The following is an 18,764-nucleotide window of genomic DNA, read 5'->3' as shown; positions in this document are numbered from 1 at the left end:
TTTACCGCCACCGACGCATCTGAGCAAGCAGAATTTCTAGCATCTGATTCAAACTTACACATATCTAAGTATGAATCTATGCACAGCTTTTATGATTGCTTTCATCTGAGTTGGAAAAGTCAATATTTCTATTTTTTACTATTGTGAATTTCATGTTTTATTTTTTAATGTGGCATGCATTTTTCTGATCTGACGTCAGTTAACTGATGCATCCGAGTATCAGTCGCTGCAGGTCCAGCAGGTTCTGCAGCAGCTTTTTCCCCTCGGCCATCAGACTGTTGAACTGTTTAAACTAATCAAGACTCTCCATCACACTTGTAAACATCATATCTGCACTACAAACATGGCTGACTTTTTTCCTAATCACTTTAAATAGGACACAACTCAATGTTCTACTGCATTTTGGACCATATTTATTTATTTGCACTGCACTGAAGCTTTCCATATCAATGCCTTTTGCACCATAACTTTAAACTGGTTTCCCTTTTCTCCTACACTGTTCATATTCTGATCAATGCTGCACTTCATAAATGGTAATGTTCATTTCACTGTTGTAAGCTGCTAATTCCCTGTTGAAAAGCTTTATGCATCGAAATTACAGTAAAGTTTGTATAAATATAAATCAAGTTAACTTTGCATAATCCTACAAATTTATTTCCTTACATCTTAATTCAGAATTGAAGCTGATCTGTCTACATTTTATATATACGGTATATATATATATTTTTTTTTTCTGGTTTTACTAGCCTAGAATGCGAAAATAATGTATTGTATCTTATTTATTTTACATTGTAGTAATTTATGACTTCCATTATACTTATATCTTGCTTTTTCATTAGCAATTTGTGGTGATTTGGCAGAAGCTAACTGTAAGATAAAGTTTGATTTCGTACCGTTGAGTAAACCAGCACAGGCTTTCTCCAGGTATTCTCTCGACTCCTCCTCAGTGGTGAACACAACTCCTCCTGCTGGCTGCAGGACCAGTTTAGGAGCAGATCCACGACTAAAAGTCTTGATAATAACAACACGAAGCAAAACACTTTAATCATATTTAATGCAAATAAGACAAATTCTTTATCTAATGTTGTTTTTGTTTTTTTTACCTCCATGCTATCATGTATTTCCACTTTATAGTCTCTCTTTAGGACAGCATATCTCTCTCTACATTTCTTTCCCTGCTCATCCCAGCAGGAGAATTTAACACCTCCCTGGTACAGCACCTCATCTCCATCAGTTTTTGGCTTCACAGAAACACAAAGACACAAGAACTTTTCAACTACTTATAAAACATAAAAAGTTCATAGAATGGACAGAGGAACAAACATAGGGCAGTAAGTGTGAAGCTAAAATGTACTGATTGGATATGTAGATAGTCTCAGCTCTTACCCTTTGTGTGAGCAAAAAGCCTCTCCCCTCCTTTTTAGGCTCCACCTCCTGGTGGATGTGTCCAAGGTAGGATACAGAGTACTGCTGCCTGTAAATCCCACTGAAGCTCTGAAAGGTGCTGTCAACGAGCCCTGCAAACAAATAAAGAGACTCAGTTCTGGTCAGATTCTAGAAAATAGAAAATAATTGATAGAAAGGCTGAAAATGGGCTCTCAAGATAATCAGATATTTTTTCAAATTTTTAATGATTAAAGATATTTTCTTGCATTTTTGTCTCTCAATAATTTATTATAACGGGTGCCCTGATGCATGTATTCTATGGAGCCTAGGCTGAAGTTCGACTGAAGGAACTGATTGTTTTCCTTCATCCATCTGCGACACAGCCAATCAGCTTTGAACAATGCCTCCACGAAAGCCAATCGGCATCCAAAGTTCATCTCAAAAGGCCTCCTGTCTGTACTTGTCTGCTCCTGTGCGCAGGCGGCGGATACGCTGTGACTTCATTCAGATGACATCGTTTCAACCCACCTCCAGCCCCTCCTCCACCATCGTAGCTAAAGCTTCATCAGAGTGTCATTCCTCCCGAACTCTTACTGCTTTCCCTGTCTGATCTCAACCGGTCTGGCAGAAGACTGCCATGTTGAGCCTGGTTCTGCCAGAGGTTTCTTCCCAACGGGGAGTTTTTCCTCTCCACTGTCACTTCATGCTTGCTCATCATGGACAGGTTCTCTCAGCCTGTGTTATCCAACTGGACTTCCATCTTCCAGGTCCCTGAGTGAAGCTCTAGTATCAGCTCACGCAATCCACTGGATCTCCCCATAAAGCTCAGCAGACCGTCTCACTAACCAGCAGTCTACAGACTGACCAACTTCATCTATCTCCACTCCACTACCAGTTTCAGGCCCTGGTGGAAACAGCCCTATTCTTTGCTCCTGTTCATGCATATCTATCAAAATTAAGCTCTATGTTTCCTGCTGAGGTCTGAGCGCCAAAGACAAAGTAATTGTATCAATAAATTTCTCCTAATTGTCTTTTCTCTTCGTGTGAGTTTCTCAGATTCAACCTTAGCACATTTATCCTTCCATGACAGTTCTACCTTTAAATCTTCTTAATGACCAAGATGGGACTACTTGAAAATACTAACTGATGCAACTTTATACCTTTTATTTAGTCAATTCCAACATTTTGGCTTTTTGGGCAATAATTTAAAAAAATCAAAAAGTCTTTTTAGTCTTCAGGATCGCATTTTTTTTATTCTGGAGAGCCATCCCATTAGCTGCACACTGATTACTTCATTATACCTTCCTCACACATCGGAGCTGGCAGGTATTTATTTGGTGGCATTTTACAGTTTTGCTAGTAGATGTTACTTTACTACTTTCAGTAGTAACTTTCAGAAAAACAAACATGATGGTCTGAAGGATGTGCTCCTTAACAAAATATGTCACGCAAGGTTTTAACCTGTTCGACCTGTTTAATCAAGCGTTAACCAACTACAGGTAAAATGACCTAAATCAGTTGCCCTAAAATGAAGCATCCTGCATGCTACAAAAAAAAAGCCCAACATATGTGTATTTATTAAGTTATTTACTAGTTTATTTGTTCAGGGCAAAATTTTTTAAATTTTAAAAGCTCTTAGATTCTATAGCTATGAGCATGTTAACTATTCCTGTACCTAGTTGAGCTTCTTTTGCATAAATGTATTAACGATGTAAAGAATGTCGAAAGCAACTAAGTAATTTACAATAAAACAAAATAGCTTTAGATAAAGCAGAGAAAGATGGCAATCATTCAGAAATATATGTTCACTGCTCTGATCGTGCATTAACAAGAAAAGGGCCGTGAGACCATAAGATTAAAATGATAATGTTGAAGGATTTTATTATTTTATGTTTAAAGAGCAACAAAACATCAATGAGAAAAAAGTGAAGCCAAATATATTGATTGAAAATAACATGAAGATCCGCAAGCATAAAAGAAGCATTTATAAGTAAGTTTAAAATGAAGGAATTTAAGGAATATTTCAGAGTTCATGATATGCAGATACATAAACACATGACAGCGATGTAATCTGATGAACTTCCTGTCTGAGATACTGGTGCTGTGTTTGAAAAAATAAATGACACTTTGGTGGGAATGCTTGAGTGCGTTCAGTTATTTTCAGCTGAGTTAGTCACTGATTAATCAAAGTTGATTGCTTTTACGTTTTACTTAAAAATTACGTAAAAATTGTTTTATCATCTTTCTTTTTTATATTATTACTGTTTGTCAATGTTCTCATTCTTGGTGAGGAAAACAACCCTTTATTGATATCATTTTCCTTTTTACAATGCTTCAATAAACTCCAAATAGAGACACGGCTATATTGAAATAGAAACAATGTCCTTCCAGCAACAGATAAAAGCTGGAACATCGGCATATAATTAGAAATCTGCACTGATGCAACACTACAGCAAATCTAGTGTGCATAAAGTGAAAAGGCATCTTCCAAAACCTGGGCTTCTCAGTAGACCTACATTAAATTTCTGAACTTATTCCCATTATAAATGATAAGACTCTGTTCACAGCTTCATAATTTAAACCAACCAAAATTCATCTTAGAATTATTACTTCCTGATGCTTGTTAACATAAAGGGAACAGGATGATTAGAAAATAAATTTTTAAATGTTTTCCTAATTGAAAAGATACTTAATGTTCTCCATCTTTGATTTTATTAAGTAGAATTTTTGATAAAAGGAATAACACTACGGACAGCCCTGAGCATCCTCCTCATATCTTCCATAAGTCTACTGTGGAGAGAGTGATCTGCTTAAATAAGCTCAACATGCTGATCTGTTCTGCAAACACCTCTAGAAGCTCTGATTTATTGTTTTTATCTCTGCTGGAGTATTTTAGAAAGTATTTAATTTTTTCATAAAATAGCTACCATAATGGATCCCTGTATTTCTTCTCCAAAAGACTGTTGTACAACAAGAATCTCCAAATTATTCCTGCCTTCAACCATTAGAATCTAAACAACTAATTTAAGAAAACCCTTAAATATGAGCAACATTTCAAAGTCCTCTTTGAATGAATGAAGTAACTTTTAATTGAACTTATTTTTGATTCATTCGCCTAACGCAGAATTTTCGAAAATCAGACACACCTTCTATAAATTGTTTTATTCAATTACAAATTAGCCTTTTGAACAGAAAAAAAACTATAATTAAACTTCCAGTTATGTCTTTTTTATTTCATCTGACAGCTATACAATTAATTTACTTTGTTTGATACCCTAAAGTTCATATCATGCCTTCTGAAGCCTGCCATGGCATATTTACTAGGCACTTCTTTGCTTTGTTTTTATTGATATAAGATTAATCTTTTCCTCGTCTTCCCAATTAAAGTGAGTCTTGATAGTAGTTATTGGGTTAGAATCCAATCCACTTTGTTGATCTTGGTAGGAACGATGTGTCAGATCTCTTGTCCGTGCTCTAATGATTTGTTTGAGGGTAGATTTGTCATGATCTCTTGTTTAAATTCCGCCCACTCTGTGACTGATCTTTGGGTCAGTCCGACTTTCATCTTACAAACTGACCCAAACACAAGAATACACAGACAAAGATCAGACAACCCATAATAATATAATAGTTGGAAATAGCTGTAATTACATTCTACTTCGCAGGGAAGATTAGTGACAGGATGTGTCTGAGCTGATAACCAGTATAGGAATGCACACATGGAGAAATGGACAAAAGTTTCCCATTAAAAGAACATGTTGGATTTAAAGGTAAAAAAAATCATTAATAATCTGTTTCCATTTTTAGTCGATTCTCTCTGCTTTTAGATAAGATCAAACTAAAGTCATATTGGTGGTTAAAGCGGGGGCAATGCAACAGCAGTGGCCTTGGTGTAATTCTGGGTACCTTTGCTGACATGTCACACCCCTCCCCACATTTCCTGTGTGCCTCTTCGCTAAAAGTTTTCCACTAAAGTCAAAAGTAGTAAAACTTTCTCTTATGATCTCACCAAGCCGTCACTCTGGGTGAATTCTTTATGCTCCAGAACTACTGAGAGTTGATATTAAGTGGCTTTAAGAAGCATAATTTGACTTAGGTTGCTTATTAAATATCTCATTTCATATCTATAAAATGAAATAAATAAAACTGTGAAGATAAAAGTAAAAAAAAGAACATGTTTTCAAAATAAAAAATATCTTTAAAATATTTTATGTTTTATTACTTTTGCTGTTTTTACAATTATTTGCTGACTAAAAGCGTAGCTCTCTCTCTTCTGCAACCACCTCTTAAGTATAACAAAGTTCATCCCTGCAGCACTCATTTCTCTGCTTTCTGTTTATCATCTCTCCTATTTGCTCAGCTGCTATTTCTCCCAGAAGGTAAGTCGCATGCGCAGCGTCGGAGCCAGTCAAGAAGTTGTAAACACCTAAAAAAATTTAAAATAGGAAGTAAATGATCTTAGTTACCTTTGATGTGGTTGATTTTGGCCTCATCTAGTAATCCAGAAGAAGATGCTCCCATGCTGTATGCTTTATTATCTTGTCTACAGGAGCTGCATTAACTGAATATAGATGAGCAGAGTGCACAGGAGCACATGTCAACTGAGTGATTTGCTCTAAGTGTCAAGAAGTTTTGAGCTCAGCTCATTTCCTCTCTTCTGTGTGTGTGTGTGTGGGGGGGGTAGTTGGGCGGGGTGTGAGGTAAATTATGTCAACAGGGCATCAAACTTAAATGTCACAGCTATCCTTGCAGGGCCACCTGCTGGTGAATGGACTTGTTTTAAATAAACGTCTTATTATGACAAACCTTACATGTAATAAGGAATAGTGGAATAGTGTCACAGCTGCAGAAAAAATAAAGATTACAGTTTAGTTTAGAAGCATGTTGGTTTGATCGGGTTAATTTCTAATATATCAGATTATTTTTCCCTTTAACTCTTGTTTGCTCTTTAGTGTGTGATGCATCAAAATGATTTTAGTTTATGTGATATCTGTTGCAGTATGACAAAAGTATGTGCACTGAAAAAGATAAAAAAATACTTAATTTAGTTACTTTAACACAACTGTTTTATGTCTTACCCTCCTAACATGAGAAAAATGTGTTTAGGTAACTAAATATGATTAAGTAAATGCCAAAAATGGTTGCATTGTGGGTGTGTATGTGTGTGTGTGTGCATAACTGTCTCCGTATTACAAAAAAAAAAAAAAAAAGTTCAACAACATCTGAACTTTATTTTGGGTTAATTGGGGGAATTTTAAGTGATAGGTCTACACTGACTAAACACTGTTTAGTAATTGTGTTCACTAATCATAATATTATATTGTTTTATTTTTTTGTTTTTTAAATTTCCTCATAAACAGTTGTGGGTCACATAGAACGAGAAAAAACATTTTCAAAAACATAAAACCTCAGTTATTACTAAGATCCAGTACTTTCTGTGTAAACATTTTGTTTGCACTGCATCTTTTATGATTTTATTTTATATATTTCAAACTATTTATGTATTTATTGTAGTAGAAGCTATGTGTGAATAATCTATTTATTAAAAAAGAATGCTATTTTTTATATAAGTATGTGAATTTATTAGTCATACCTCCTCGCCTTTGACCAATCAGAGGGTCTGTTTTATCCTCGGTAATGAGAGGCCTGTTTTGATTGGCTGGCAGTATTTACACAGTGTTTGATGTGAGCAAACCTGGTTCGTCCTTCAGACTCAGTCCGGACCGTATGGACCCACCAGGCTCCTCATTTCACACAGGGAAAGCCAAAAGAAAAGGGAAAAAAAATCTGATTTAGTTTCTTTTTTATATATATTACACCCAAATTCCTTTTTTTATTATATGTTTCTCTCAACTTTGTGTTTTCGTATCTTTAATACGGTTTATTAACAGTAGACCGTTTCAAATTAATCCAAACTATACTTTTAAGCTTTTTGGAAATCAAACTGTTTTCCTGATAAACTTCCTGGATGCGTTTTTATTTATATAATAATCAATTTCTATCAGATAAGTGCCACTAATAATTACCTGGAAACATTTAGTGTTTTTATGTGGAGGATGTGGCGCATAATGACCCTGGTGGTTTTTTGCTGCGCTGGACGCGGACTGGATGGTCTGGACCCCTCCGGTCCCAGGACCCTCGGTAAGCCGGACAGAGGGGCCTCTTCTCCTGGAAGGACTGAGGACAGAGATGGGAGAGTCGCTCCAGCTGGGAGTTTGCAGCCCACCAGTGAGCCTCTGGAGGAAGAGCTGGACAACCAGGAGAATATAATAAGCCAGGTTAGTTTCTTTTACGCAGATATTATCCAACAAACCTTTTTTCTTCATTTCAATTCAACCACAAAATATGTATTACATCAATTTTAATGCACCTCAAATAGTTTGAAACATTATCACTGCAAACTTTGATGTATTTTTGGGGAGGATTTTATGTGAAATATCAACCTTATTACTAAAAAAAGAAAAGAAAAAAAAAGTGTATTTTTCTACAAATAAAAAAACAGATTTATATAATTGTATAATGTTTATATTCAGCTCCTTTGACATACCCCCTTCCCTATGGGGGGACACAGCTTAGACCAAGGATTATGCCAGAAATGTTGAGGATAAAGTTGGGTTTGGATAACAGGATTAAAAAATATTTATAGGTTTTGCATTTCATATCACACAGAGCTTAGTTTCATCATGCAAAATTGAAAAAACATGTTTGCTCTGCAGACCTCAACCTCCTAATAGGCTTATTGGCAAGGAGAGCAATAATCAGTGAAGCTGCCAAAAGACCCATGATATCTCTTGAGGAGTTGAAAAGGTTCACAGCTCAGATGGAAGAACTTGTTAAAAGACTAACTATGAGTTATACATTCTAGTATATTGGGTCTCTATGGGGTTGTTTTAAGTCTGCTACACGCATCATAGAGAAAACTGAGACCATGTGGAAAAAGGTATTTTAGAGGAGACAAATACTGTGAGCTTGGTCTTCATTCAAATTAACAAATTAGGCACATTACCCCAAAAATCCTGCAGTGATATCTGATGGTGAAAGCACCATAGTGTGGATGTGCTCTTTCATGCAGCAGGGAAACAGCCTATAAGAGGGTTGCAAAAGACTTGAAACTTGGGTGGAAGTTCATCTTCCTGCAGGAAAATAAGCCCAGATGTGCAGCCAAAGCAGCAGTGGTGTGGTTAAGATCAGGAGTGTCAAACAACAGTCCTGGAGCAGTTGTCCCGCAAATTTAGATGTGCAAGAAAGTTATAGCAAATTCACTATATCATTGAGGTGTGTTGAAGACCAATCACAGCTTATGGTTGCAGGACTGGAGTTTGATTCCTTTTGTTTAGATAGAAACATAATTATGTGTTAGAATGCTTGAGTCAAAGTCTACACCAAGATTCAAGAGAAAACGTAATTATATCATACTTTTAAGATATGTTTCTTCATATCACATGTCTATAAAGTTAGAGCAATTAAATGTTTTACTTTCCTTTCTGCATGAGGCATCATTTAATCCATCAATCTTATAGCAAAGCTTTTTTTTTTTTTTTTTTTCCACAGAACACATGCTTTAGTTTTTCCTATTTCAGGATTAGGAGTTTCTTTAGTCTCATCACTTATTACTTAAAAAGAAGGTCAGAACTTAATTATTATTTCTTTTAAACAAATCCAAACCCTAGTTTAAATGACTGGAAACACCAATGTTTGTGAGTTTGTCCATCGGCCCACATTATGGTAGCAGTTTGCATCCATCTGGCAGCCGGTTATGTAACATCTTTCCAGCTGCAAGAGCTCCAAACCAAGAAAACCTGCTTTTTTTGTGAATTGCTGTAGCTTTCATTTCAGAAGAGGCTCATCGCTGCAGCAGCTGTAAAGCACTGATAGTTCTGCAGTTTACTTTTTTATTTTTTAGGTTATAATCTCTATGATTCTGCTTCACAAACTGACGGGTATTTTAAAAAAAATGTTTTTCCTCTTTTCAGCTGCTTGGAGACTATGACAAAGTTAAAACAGAGTCGTCTGGGTCCGACTGTGTGTGCCGATGTGTAGTCCGACCAATCAAACGCTCTGATTGTAGCAGCCTTCGTGACACAGATCCAGCATCACTCTCCCAGGACTTTTACACCGTGGAAACAATCACCAAGGGAACAGACTGTAAGAAGTGTGTGTGCATGGCTCCTCCTTCGGCCGTTAACCCCTGCGAGGGAGAGTACAGGTTTAAAAAGTTACAGGAAGCAAGCAAAGACGACATAAAGGTAGAAACACACTGGTAGCACCTTCATGCTTGGTGTGGCAAACATTGATATAGAGTGATGTTGTTTTTGATAGAATCTTTTTTATCTCACACCAGTAGCCCTGGGTTATGAGTAAGGATGTTCTTCATTAATCTTCTGACATTTATTTTTGTGTTTGTCTTTTCCAAGCTGGCAACCATCATTGACTTATTAGAAGGCTCTCTATATGGAATGGATTTGTTAAAGCTTAACTCTGTGACCACAAAACTGCTATCTAGGGTGGATAACCTAGAGAAGGTGAGTGAACTCAATCTAAATGGTGTCATACTTCAAGGATTACAGCCCTGTATTGTTTTTCTGATCAAGAAAGCTTCAGGCTGATCGTATACTAAAAGTAGGACAAAGTGTTATGGTACGGCTTTCTTCAAAAATGGATACAATAATTTTTTTTCCTCAAAGTTTGACACATAACATCCCAAAATCACAGACTTAAAAATGTTTGTTTAAAATGTTTGTCGATTTAGTTAAAAACAAAAACAACTAGAAAAGCACTTAGAGAACGCAGACCTCCACCAAGCTGCAAAATTTGCCCCAAATTGTGGCTTATGATGCTAAAACTTGCACGTGATCTGGATCATTTAAATTTATTGCTTGGCATGAGGTAAACCTCTGGTAAAAAAAATTCCATTCATCTGTTCATAATTTTTCAACTGATTGTGCTAACAAACCAACAGTGAACAGCCAATAGTCACTGCTGCCACCCTCTGGTTTAGTGGGGAACTGCTTGATCCGTAAAATATCCTTATTTTATAATGTTAAAGAATTTGTTTTTAAAATCCTGTTTCCAGATTATGATCTGGATCATCACCAAAATTTTATCTGATCAAAAAAAATCATTAAAATCCATTCATTACCTTTAAAGTTAGAGTGACAAACACAAACTCTCCTAAAAAAATAACCTTGCAGAGGTAAAACCGCATGCACTGAAGACTTCATAGCTTTTTCTTAACTATAATAGAGATAAAGTCTGCTTTAAGAAGTTTCTAACAAGTTTTCCACTCTTAGTTTTTAACCCAGGCCACTGAAGAAGATTCGTAGACCCCTCCTGAAGTACCTTCTGTGTGCTCAAGTCAATGTTGTGTATTAAAATGAATTGTTTGCTCGGTCTGAGATGCAAAGAACTCTGAACAGCCTCCAGATCTAGTCCCGCCCTCATATCCTCCTGTCTGCTGCACTAGTCCCCAGTTCTGCCTCAGAAAAATCTCCTCTCATCATGATGCTTCCATCTCCATGCTGCACAGGGAATACAATGTTTACCAGGTGACAGTGATTAGGAAGGCCTGACATCTGTATAAAATCTTCTTTTAGGAACATTTCCCCATCTGATCAGTCAATCGAAAGAATAATCGGCAGATTAATTGATTAGCAAAATAATTTTTATTTGCAGCCCTAGTTTAATCAGTGGAGGTCTGTCCATTCACCATGAAGGCCTGATAGACTGTATTAGAGAAAGTTCACTTGTTGGATGGTTCTTCATCTCCACACACTGGTCTGCCTTAGTAATTATTGTTTTATTCAGCACCTCTTAAACCATGGATGTTTATCTGTGATTATTCAGTTAATTTTTGTGATCTGACTTAAGGACAATGGTCAAATGTGGTCTCAAACTTCTTCCATTCCCAGATAATACAGAACACAGAGTTTTTCAGTGCATTTGCTCCAAAAATGTGTTCTTAAAGATCTACAGATTATCCTATAAACTGATTGTTTGGTTTTTGCCCCTTAAGCAGTGACACCTTTTGTAAACACACATCCTCCATTTAAAATCTCCTTTAATCAATTGAATCGGCTTATAGAGGGTGTCATTGTAATAATGACTGTCAATACATTTGGTTTAGTTTTTCTTTTCTTTTTAATATATGAGCCCAAACTAAAAAAATCTAAAAAATCTGTTTTTGTCTTTTACTTTGGTAGCTAATGGGGCATACAGTTCAGATTAATTATATAACAAGTGAAAAACTGAAAAGCTTGTGGATCTACTGTACAGCTCAGATAAGAAGCTTAGATGAGCTTTTGTTATAGCATTTTTTAATTATTTCTTTTCTATTGTGCAGTTACTTTTAGACAGCAAGGACATTTTTTAACTTAAAAAGCAAGAATTGCGTAATTTAGAGTTTGTTGGGGATTTCCTGCAATCCACACAGAGGTGAAGCTATATGCACTGCAAAGATGAATGCACTAGTATTTGGTCAAATGTCCCTCAGCAAGTTGCAGAGAAATGTAGGGGGTTTTGGAAGCCCCATACAAGCTTCTGGCATAATTCTTCCTGGATATTTTTCCAGCCTCATTGGCAGAATTGGCAGAGTTCATGTAAATTGGTTGGTTTCTGGCAGAGGCCCAGCTTTGAAGCACAGCCCACAAATTTTCAATGGGGTTGAGATTGTGGCCATTCCAGAAGGTTAATGTCAGCCTGCTTTATCCACTCCAAAACTATTTTCTATGTGTATCTGGGACCATTGTCCTGTTAGAACAACTCACTGTGTTATTGTTAGTTTTGTCTTTAAACCAGGAATCTATTTGCTGCTATATTGTAGAGCACATCACATTGCAAAAATTGCCTTTAAATGAGTTTTAACGGATCTTTTGCAGCTTTTTAGACATCTTTGTTGATTTTTTCTTTAGTAGAGTCAGTAGTTCTTATGCACTTATTGCTTATAGTTAATATCTTTTCTTTTTCTGTTGCTAGAGTAACACAATTATTATAAACAGGTGAGTTAGTAGGCCTTTTATCTGCCCTGGCAAAGGAAGGGTGAAACTGGCTGATATGCTAGCCTTTAAATAAAGTGCACATATGTTTAAAATTATATAAGGGATTTCATTATTTGTTTTTTGTTTTTTGCTCTTAAATAAATGTCATTTTAGGTAGAGATTGCAGGAACATTTTATCCGATTTCATACCATAACTTTTAAAAACCTTGGCTTTTCTAAAGATTTTCTGCCAGACTCGCTCTTCAAGTGAGCTTTTTTGTATGCCACAGGTTTTCTCAAGGAATTTCACTGAAAGGACAAGAGAGAAAGAGCGCGTGAAGGAAAAAAATAAAGACAAAGATAAAAAGGTTCAGCCTAAGAAAAAGAAAACCAATGACTTGGAGCGATCTGGGGCTGCTGCCTCCGGCCAAAAGCAGGTATAAAAAAAAAAAAAGTAAATCAAACTATTTTATCAGAAATCTTGCTATTGTAGCTGAAATGTAAAAATAAAAAAAATTATTTTGTTGTTTTTTTTTTTTGCAGAAAAATCCTGAAGGTCAAATAAAGAAAGTCCAACAGCAAGATGGTCAGGTGCAACAGCAGCCATCTAAGAATGAGACTGAAACTAAAAGTACAGTCAAAGACAAGAACAATATGCTTATTAGGGGAGTGACCTTCTACAAGGCAGATGAAGACAGCTTCAAAGAGAAAGAAGAGAACAACCAAAACACAGGGAGAGGAAAGAATAGTAAGTGGCACAAGAGAGCATTTCTAACATTTTCAGGACCAATCTTATATCTTCTTTATTTGCCTTCTAGCTGTTTTAACCCAAAAAGACTTGAAGTTACCAACTGTGACCAGAAGTCCATCACTTCCTTTAAAACCAAACAATGAGCCCAAATCGAAAGTTCTGAGCAACTCTTCACTCACCCATCAGCCTAAAGCTCCATCAACCAGCAGCAAACAAGCAGCTCCAACTAAGTCAACTCCCTTAATCATCAAAGTGACTGATAAAATTAACCCTACAACTCCAGGACGGACGAACCAAAGCAAACTTCCAACTAAGAAAGGAGATTTTCTCTACACCACACCTGTCACTCGACACACCACAGATACGAATATCCATCCACCCAGTAATTCCAATCCGACAACAACCCTTCAACCAAGATCCAGAAGCCGCCTCAGCTGGACGGAGAGCCCCGCTGACCAACCCAAAACCACAAAGAAGCCAGGTAGAGTCAAACCGACTATCCAAAATATGATCATAGTAGATTAAGTTATAATAGCTGGAGTTAAAGTGGGCAGAATTAAAGATCAGGTTTAAACTACTGATGTTAGTTTGCAGCTTACGGTGTATAAACTGGAATATACCAGTATCTGCTGTGTGGGAGAACAGAAGTATCATACATGTTAATAGGGTACTGCCCAGGCATGGGGCAGTGAGGGATTCACACAGTATGATAAACCTGGGTAAAGATAACATGTCATCATAATGTTTTTCATGATATTTAATTTTTAAAATGGATCTGTTTGCTTTAATTTGAAAAAATAAAAAATAAATGCTTTAATCCTCCTGTTGCTCGAATAATATGGTTTTTTTTTTTGTAAGTTGCAATATTTTTTATTGGAATTTTATGTCTTTATAAATAGGCTTTCCAATTTATTTGGTTAATATTATACTTTTTGTCATTTAGAATTATAATCATAACTACAGTTGCTTTAAAAAAAAAACTTTTAATATCAAAAGAAATGAGGAGTTGTGTTCCTCTTGATATTCTGTTTCTTTTATGGAAACAATTACAAATATTTATTATGTATTTGTCTCTCTTGGACATGCTACTTAATACCCTAAACAGCTCAGGATTGCCCCGGTCAGTCTTGCAGAATTTCATTAAAAGTACTACAAACATTTGCAAAAGTAAGAAGGAATGTTTTTGTTGTTCGGAATATGCTTTTTTTTTTTTTTTACTCCAGTGTTTGTTTTGTTTTGTTTTGTTTTTTTGTCTAGCAGGTGTCTGTAAGGATACGGTAGCGAGCATCTCAGAGCCGGCCCAACAGAACTCTTATGGTCTCCGTGATGGTGCCTGGATGAAAGATGCCCGTGGCCATGGCAAAGTCATCTATCTCACTAACGGCCTCTTTGGAAACAATCTGCTGGAGTTTAGAGACATGGACACCTTTAAATCAGGTAAATAAATTGTGTGTGTGGAAGGCCAATAACTCAAAAGGTAACTTTAATAAACTGAGTTCAGTTTAAAGCGTTACATGTAAAACACTAGAGGTTAATGGGTAAATCAGATAATCAAATAAAACTAGTGAATTACCTTTTAGATTGATGATATAGCGATTTGATACACAGCGATTATTAAAGAATTCTGCAAAGGCAACTTATCGTGAGTACCTTTTAGCCCTTCAGTAATGTGTATTACTACCACCAAATATTCAAAATCAGAGATCACCAGAAACATGTCTTTGACCTGCCAGTAACTTGATCAGTGATTTGGTCATTAAAAGTTAAAGATTTGCTTTTTTAGCAAACAGTCCAAATCTTAACATAATACGTTTGGATAGAAAATTGTGCCCACAATCGTTGGTTGGGAAGTTCGGGAAAGGAGACTCAACAAGGGTCCTAGTCAGATACTCTGACATAAAAATATATAAAAAAAAAAAAAGCATATCTATCTTCCAATAAAGCAATATATATTTGACCTTGTAGTGTTTACTTAGTCATTTTTGAGCCTGAAAATAATTTTTGCAACAGGTAGTTTCAAACAAAAAAAGCAGGATTTTAACAATGCAGCAAATTGTCATAATAATGCCTAGGACATGTACACTGAAAAAAATAATGCAACCGTTTTTGGTATTCACTTAATTATATTTAGTTACTTTAATACAATTGTGTAAAAGTAACTAAATATGATTAAGTAAATGCCAAAAATGGTTGCATTATTTTTTTCAGTGTAGGTCTATAGGGTTGCAGACATGTAGATTTGCAGCACTATAATAGACAATAACAATTAACTAATTAGTCAGGTGATAGAGCGGACACAGGCTATTTTAATTGGAATAAGCAGGAAATGGGGACAACGCAGGAAAGCTTTTCTCTGCCAGTTGTACAATAAGGGGCAGAATCTTTGCTAATCAGCAGCTCCTCCAGGTACAAACAGGACAGCATGGCTGCCGAAGCATCAAGGGAGGCAGTGATACCTCCACTGCCTGACAGTGCTCACACAGGCTGCTAAACAGGCTTAAAGGAGAAAAAAGTTGAAGAGGGACTTGAAGAGTAACAGTGACAAACATAGAATTAAATCTTATGCATATCTCGGCACAGCTTACTCCAGGTGGAGAGCTTTGCTTTGCTGCCTTAGACTATTTGGACTCAAAACCAACTGTATTTCTGCTAGACGTAATTTTTTATGAGCATTCATTAGCATATTAGCTGCGTGATACTTTCTGCTTTAGTTATATTTCATATGTGCCTCTCAGATACAAGAAATGGGGTAGAGAGGGGGGTTTCCCATGGGGGGCAGGACTTACAGCCCATCCTGCTCAGAATCAGATATAGTTCCTTTAGACTTACTCAATTTCTAAAAAGTGTTTTTTCATTTGCTGTGTTTGTTCAGGCCAGCCAAGTAATTCGTACAAGCTGCCGTACGATTTCACCGGAACAGGCCATGTAGTGTTTAATGGAGCGTTCTTCTACAACCGGGCGTTCAGCAGGGATGTGATCAGATTTGACCTGAGACGCAGATACGTGTCTGCTTGGACAACGCTCCATGATGCTATCCTGGAGGAGCAAACTCACAGGACAGAAACTGAAGTAAGCTTTCACTCATGTAAGAGGTCAATATCAATTCAGTGGGTTTGTAGATACAAAGAAAAGTCATTTGTTTAAAGAAAATTGTGCTTTCATAAGAGTTATCAATATCTGACCTGACTGACTCAACCAAACTGCCTCCTCAGCCTGAGCACAGCATATTCATTCTGAAGTTAAGCCGGCCTCCAATTCATAGATGACAGTCAAGTCGGCCCTCATTTGACCTAGTAGATCACATAAACAGCATGAGTTATGGTAGTAACTCGGGTTTGGGCTTTCAAGATAAAAGCAACATGAATCAGTGCTTTCATTCTTGCTCCTGAAATAATTTTTCTATGCTTATATTAATATGCAAATACAAATATTATATTTTGTTTTGTCTTTTTGTTTTGTTTTTTACTGTCACTGTTTTATCTGCTGAATTGTGTTTTCATGATCTCAGAATGTCCACTTATCTTTGACAAGCTTTCATAATTATCAAAACATAACAGTTTTACTCAAGGCCAACAGTAAAATACCTCCAGATGTTCCTAATTTAAGTCTATCTGTATCTGATGGGGAATTTCAAAATAATAATTGTTGGAGCAAAACTGTTTGCTTTCAGTAAATAGTTTCACTTCTGGATGACAGTTAGACACATCCAGATGTTACTCATTAATTTTAATCGGGTCTGGAATTTCCCAATTAAGACAATTTAGATCACTATCTATTCACTTTTCACCAAGTTGCTGTCAATGTACTGCAAAAATGTTTGTCTCCCATGAAAACTTTTATTTTATGATATGCTGCTAACCGAAGTTCATTAAGCTCTGGTGTCGAATTTCAAAATTAAAGCATATACGTTCTGATTATTAATACTGACTTTGAACTAAGTTACTCTCAATGTTGAGACAAAACTGTTTGTTTTCAGAGAATAATTTCACAGTAAAGCATCCCCAGCTGTTATTCACCAAAAGTCAACCATATTTGATTTGTAAATTCAAAATTAAAGGTCTTCAAATTCACTTCTGTGTACTTCCCTTTAAATAAATTGCAGTTATTCTGCTATAAAGCTGTTTATTTTCAGTGAATAGCTTTTAATTCAGTAGAAGACATATAGATGTTACTCACCAGTGTTCACCAAGATCTGATGTGGACTTTCAAAAGTAAAGCCTTTCAGAATCTGTTGTTGGTCACTCCTTGATAAGTTGCAATCAAGGTTGCTACAAAACTGTCTCTTCATTGAATGAAGTTAATCTGTATGACAGTTGAACATTTAAAGATGTTAGTCACCAAAGTTAATCCACATCTGATGTTAAATTTCAAAATTCATCCATCTTCTTCTGCTTATCTGGAGTCGGGTTGTGGGGCTAGCAGCCTTAGTAAGAAGGCTTCCCTTTCCCCGCGCTACTTTGGCCGGCTCCTCAGGGGGAATCCCAAGGCATTCCCAGGCTAGATAGTCCCTTCAGTTTGTCCTTAGTCATCCTTTGGATGTCCTCCCGGTGGGACATGCCCAGAACACTTCACCAGGGTGGCGTCCAGGAGGCATCCTAACCAGATACCCAAGCCACCTCTACTGTCTCTACTCTGATTCGCCTCTGGATGACTAAGCTTATCCCCCTACCTCTAAGAGAGACCCCCGACACCCTACAGAGAAAACTCATTTCAGCCGCTTGTATCTTGGATCTGGTTTTTTTGATCATGACCCAAAACTCAGGACCGTAGATGAGGGTAGGAATGCAGATCGACCAGTAAATTCAGGAGACAGTGGCGTCAGATGCAGGAGTTCGCCCTGCAACCAGAGGGTGGCAGTTCAAACCCTGGCTTTCAGTGTCATTGTGTCCTTTGGCAAGACACTTGACCTGCATTGCCTGCTGATGGTGGTCAGAGGGACTGGTGGTGCAAGTGTATGGCAGCATTGCTTCTGTCAGTGAGCCCCAGGGCACCTGTGGCTAAAATGTAGCTTGGGTGAATGACTGAATGTGGTTTGAAGTGCTTTGGTCAAGTCTCCTGACTCCTCCAAACTCCTCCACTTACGACTTCGACTTCCTCCCCGACCCATAGAACGCCATTTCCCCTTTTCTGGCTCAAGGTCATGGACTCTGAATTGGAGGCACTGATCCTTCTCCTGCCTGCTTCACACACCGCTGCGAACCGCTCCAGTGAGAGCTGTAGATCACGGCCTGATGAAGCCAACAGGAAGCCATTATTATCATAATGAAACTGTGACGAAATTTTACAGACTTTACTTTAAATGCACAAATTCAATTATGAACAGAAAGAAATGTCTTTAAAAAACACCCTTTGAAAATGTAAAAACACACTGACAAAAATTTAGGATAAATTTAGAAACACAAAAATATATTTAAAAAAAATTGTGTATTAAGTACATAAACTGTAGCTTTGGTGTAGCGCCAAAAGAAATGGCTCAAAATCGAAAATAAGTGCATAAATCTGTAACTCACTATAACTTACTGCAGTGGTAAGTTTTAGATAGCAGTTTTCTATCAAATCCATCTTTAAAAAACATATTTTATTGCTGTATGTTTCTGCCTTCATAAGCGTAGTTTATCATAACATACTGATTGATGTAGGAAAAGCAGTAGGTT

General features: G+C 36.8%; 2 protein-coding genes across 3 annotated transcripts in view; one reads left to right on the top strand and one right to left on the bottom strand.

Annotated features, from left to right (window-relative positions):
• The window catches only part of LOC107088595 (protein Niban-like), an 18,916-nt gene extending 12,925 nt beyond the window's left edge, over window positions 1-5,991 (bottom strand). The window contains exons 1-4 of the mRNA XM_015380877.1: window positions 5,853-5,991; window positions 1,387-1,517; window positions 1,104-1,241; window positions 894-1,011 (exon numbers count right to left, since the gene is read on the bottom strand). Of these exons, the coding sequence (XP_015236363.1) occupies window positions 894-1,011; window positions 1,104-1,241; window positions 1,387-1,517; window positions 5,853-5,907 (442 nt within the window). The 5' untranslated portion in view covers window positions 5,908-5,991. The remainder of the gene's footprint in view (window positions 1-893; window positions 1,012-1,103; window positions 1,242-1,386; window positions 1,518-5,852) is intronic.
• Window positions 5,992-7,206: 1,215 nt separating this feature from the next.
• LOC107088592 (olfactomedin-like protein 2B) overlaps window positions 7,207-18,764 on the top strand; it is a 13,748-nt gene continuing 2,190 nt past the window's right edge. Inside the window, exons 1-8 of one of the 2 annotated variants that reach the window (XM_015380874.1) lie at window positions 7,207-7,664; window positions 9,360-9,632; window positions 9,801-9,908; window positions 12,650-12,796; window positions 12,903-13,107; window positions 13,178-13,591; window positions 14,371-14,547; window positions 15,983-16,179. In XM_015380874.1, the coding sequence (XP_015236360.1) occupies window positions 7,434-7,664; window positions 9,360-9,632; window positions 9,801-9,908; window positions 12,650-12,796; window positions 12,903-13,107; window positions 13,178-13,591; window positions 14,371-14,547; window positions 15,983-16,179 (1,752 nt within the window). In that variant the 5' untranslated portion in view covers window positions 7,207-7,433. Of the gene's footprint in view, window positions 7,665-9,359; window positions 9,633-9,800; window positions 9,909-12,649; window positions 12,797-12,902; window positions 13,108-13,177; window positions 13,592-14,367; window positions 14,548-15,982; window positions 16,180-18,764 lie in introns of both variants that reach the window. The other variant, XM_015380873.1, reaches the window with a different exon arrangement.

Source organism: Cyprinodon variegatus, unplaced genomic scaffold (genome assembly GCF_000732505.1).
Source record: "Cyprinodon variegatus isolate N-32 unplaced genomic scaffold, C_variegatus-1.0 Scaffold224, whole genome shotgun sequence".
In the NCBI taxonomy this organism is placed as follows: Eukaryota; Metazoa; Chordata; class Actinopteri; order Cyprinodontiformes; family Cyprinodontidae; genus Cyprinodon; species Cyprinodon variegatus.
Note: the sequence above shows the minus strand (reverse complement) of the source record. Positions and strands in the feature narration are given on the sequence as shown.